A 3453-nucleotide genomic window follows, 5' to 3' on the forward strand; every position below is an offset into this window, starting at 1 on the left:
CGGACATTGCTCAACGCCACCTCATGAAGAACCTATCCTGCGTGTTCAAGAAGGTGAAGAGCACCCCTTCCAGTAACAACATTAGTATGATCATCGTGTTGGTTGCAATGCTCATTCTCTTGTGTGAAGAAGTGTCGCTGAGAGGATACGATCATGAGCTGCACTGCACTCTAGTTGAGTTCTTCGATCGAGAACTGCATGCTCTTGACGTGGTGCACTACAAGCGTTGTCAGCAAACTCAGTCAACATTCACGAATTGTGGAATTCCACAAATGCTCACATTGATTACTATTATGTCTATCCTTGCCTCCCTCACGTTGAGCTATATTATTTGACATGTGGACACACACACACACACACACACACACACACACACACACACACACACACACACACTCTTCTTACTGGTTGTCATCGCTTTCATAATATTGGGCAGAACTGCCCGTTTGCCATGCGATGTAAAATAAATAAACAACAACAACAACAACAACAACAACACACACACACACACACTCAAATCATCATCATCATCATAATACATGACGTTATTCATTAAAAACATTTTATTATAATTTATCAATACACTTGGTAAAGAAAACGGAATGAATCATAAATGTTGTAGTTTCTGTACACGCCTGTGATGGTATCGTCCATTCTCAGTACGGCTTGATTGGCATGGAGTGGGTTGGAAGTGAATAACAGCGTGCACTTGTTCTTCCTGGGTGTTTGACTGTGTGCCATGCCCAGCGTGTGTGGACTGCATTCGGCTGCAGCGACATGGGCGACTACCATGATCTCTACCTGAAGACCGATGTGCACCTTCTTGCAGATGTGTTTGAGAAATTTAGATGCACTGCAATGGCCACGTACGATTTGGACCCGACACACTACTACACCCTGCCTGGATTCGCGTGGGACGCCCTTCTGAAACATACAGGAATCTCGCTCACTCTGCTGGACGACGTGGACATGCATCTGTTCGTCGAGCGCGGTCTTCGTGGCGGTGTTACAATGGCGTCACACCGCCACGCCAGGGCGAACAACAAGTACATGAGCTCACACGACCCTGAGCAGGCGTCAACATATCTTCAATACCTCGACGCGAACAACCTGTACGGCTGGGCCATGTCGCAGCACTTGCCGACATCAAAATTCCAGTGGTGTGCCCCCAGTGACGAACTCCTGCAGAAGATCCTCACCCAGCCAGATGACGCAGACACTTGGTACATGGTGGAGTGTGATCTGTCAGTGCCCACAGAGTTCCACGATCGCCTGAACGACTACCCACCCGCACCGGAGCGTGTAACCATCACCGAGAGTATGATGTCGCCATACCAGCGCGACTTGATTGCAGCAGATCCTGTCTCCGGACTGAGTGCTCCGAAACTGGTCCCGAACCTCATGCCGAAGCAGCGCTACGTAGCACACTACCGTAACCTCAGGCTGTACAGTCGTCTAGGTCTGAGGATCGATGCTGTACACCGCGTGCTCAGTTTCCGCCAAGCTCCGTGGATGAAGCCCTACATCCAGCTGAACACGGAGCTTCGGAAGAAGGCGAAGAACGATTTCGAGAAGGACTTCTTCAAATTAATGAATAACGCTGTGTTTGGGAAGACAATGGAGAATGTGAGAAGAAGGATCTCCATTAGACTGCTGCGTGTGGAAGACGAGGAAGATACCATTCTCACAGCTGTGGCTAAGTCCACCTACGTCCGCCATGTCCTCTTCGACAACGGGCTTGTGGGCGTCGAGAACAGGAAGCTTGCGGTCCACCTCAACAAGCCGGTGTACGTTGGCATGAGCATCCTGGAGCTGAGCAAGGAGCTCATGTACAAATTTTACTATGACGAGCTCCAGCCACGCTACGGAGACCGCATGAGCCTGCTGTACACAGACACGGACTCGCTGGTGCTGCTGTTCCGCACGGAGGACCTCTATGCGGACATGAAGAGTATGGCCGATCAGTACGACACCAGCAACTTTAGCCCCGACAGTCCTCTGTACAGCGAGAGTAATAAGAAGGTTGTAGGTAAATTTAAGGACGAGCTCGGAGGAAAGCTCATGACAGAGTTCGTGGCGCTCAGATCCAAAATGTACGCGTACGATGGCGAGGAGAGTGGTCAGCGTGCAAAGGGCGTCAAGAGAGCGGTGACGAGAAGATTCACGATCGCGGACTACCGTCAGTGTCTGGTCGACAGGACGAGGATGCCACACGCAATGACCACCCTGCGCAGCCATTCGCATCGTATCTTCACCGAGACGATGACCAAGTCGTCTTTGTCGCCGTTCGACAGCAAACGATACATCCGAACGGACGGTGTCAGCACACTTGCACATGGGCACCACCGCATCGCACCGCTGGATGACTGAACAATGATGGTTGTGGTTGACAATCACAATTATTAGTCACACCCTGTACCATATCAATTCCATTTGTCTAATGAGTTACTGATCTTGATCTTGATGATGATGATGATGATGATGATGATGATGTTGATGTTATTATTTTTCTACATACTACATAATTTTGTTTTCTCCATAACTTAACTAGACTTTTAATATAGCTAAACATAATTGCGTGAAATGCAATTGCACAGTTGATGATGTTTACGATGATGGCAATGTTTGATGTTGATGTTGATGATGATAATAAGAATAAGATTGCTCTTGTCGGCAGCTAGAGCTTGCTCAATTGTCCGTTGTCAATCCAGGAGTTGAACTTGTCCGGGTAGCCTTTCCACTTGACCAGAGACTGTCCGGGGCGTTTGCGCAGGACTTTCTCCACGCGGAACTTGGTTTTCCTTGGTTTTCTGCAGTTGATGTTCGTAGAAACTGCCCTGAATAGGCTCGTTCATGAGATCTTGAATGTTGTAGGTGGGTGGTTGGGTGGGTAGAACTCTATTCACGACGAACACCTCTTCAGTCCAATTGGGTGTGTAGCCCTTTTTCGAAATGAGCTTTGCTCACAGCAATTCTCACTTCATCGTTCACAGCATAGCGTCGCCGCGCTGTGCGTGCATCTGGACTTTTGCTGGGGTGATCCTGTACAAACGATGCATTACGCTCCTCGGACGCCTCGGCAGGTTTCATACCAATACTGCGGTACGGTGCTTGCTGGTGTTGTAGTCATGTACAAGTTTGGACTTTGGGTAGCACTTTGATGTAGACATTTGTTGATTTTGCTGTAAAGTGTTTGAGCGTTCTGTTGAATCGCTCTGCAACCACCGCCCCTTGCCGTCGTTATGAGTGCTGTACATGCTAATACCGTTGTCAGCAAGCCACTGCTTGACTGTTGCGTTGTAGAACTCTTTACCCTCATCGACCCACAGCTTGCGAGGTGAGCGCTTGCTGCTGGTCACAATGCTGCGAAACGCATCTCTGACAAGTGCGCCCGTCTTGTTCTGGAGCGGTACAACCCACCATGCATAGGGACCGAAAAGGTCGATGACGGTC

The 3453-nt window shown here is 49.1% G+C and overlaps 1 protein-coding gene across 1 annotated transcript; it reads left to right on the plus strand.

Moving 5' to 3' along the window:
• Positions 1–777: 777 nt before the first annotated feature.
• Positions 778–2370, plus strand: LOC135826598 (uncharacterized). Its single transcript, XM_065339202.1, has one exon. The coding sequence runs from the start codon at positions 778–780 to the stop codon at positions 2368–2370; it is 1593 nt and encodes a 530-aa protein (XP_065195274.1).
• Positions 2371–3453: the final 1083 nt, after the last annotated feature.

This window comes from Sycon ciliatum, chromosome 10 (assembly GCF_964019385.1).
Source record: "Sycon ciliatum chromosome 10, ocSycCili1.1, whole genome shotgun sequence".
NCBI lineage: Eukaryota > Metazoa > Porifera > Calcarea > Leucosolenida > Sycettidae > Sycon > Sycon ciliatum.

Coding starts and splice junctions, on each gene's coding strand:
- LOC135826598 (XM_065339202.1), top strand. CDS start 778: ATGGGCGACTACCATGATCTCTACCTGAAGACCGATGTGCACCTTCTT.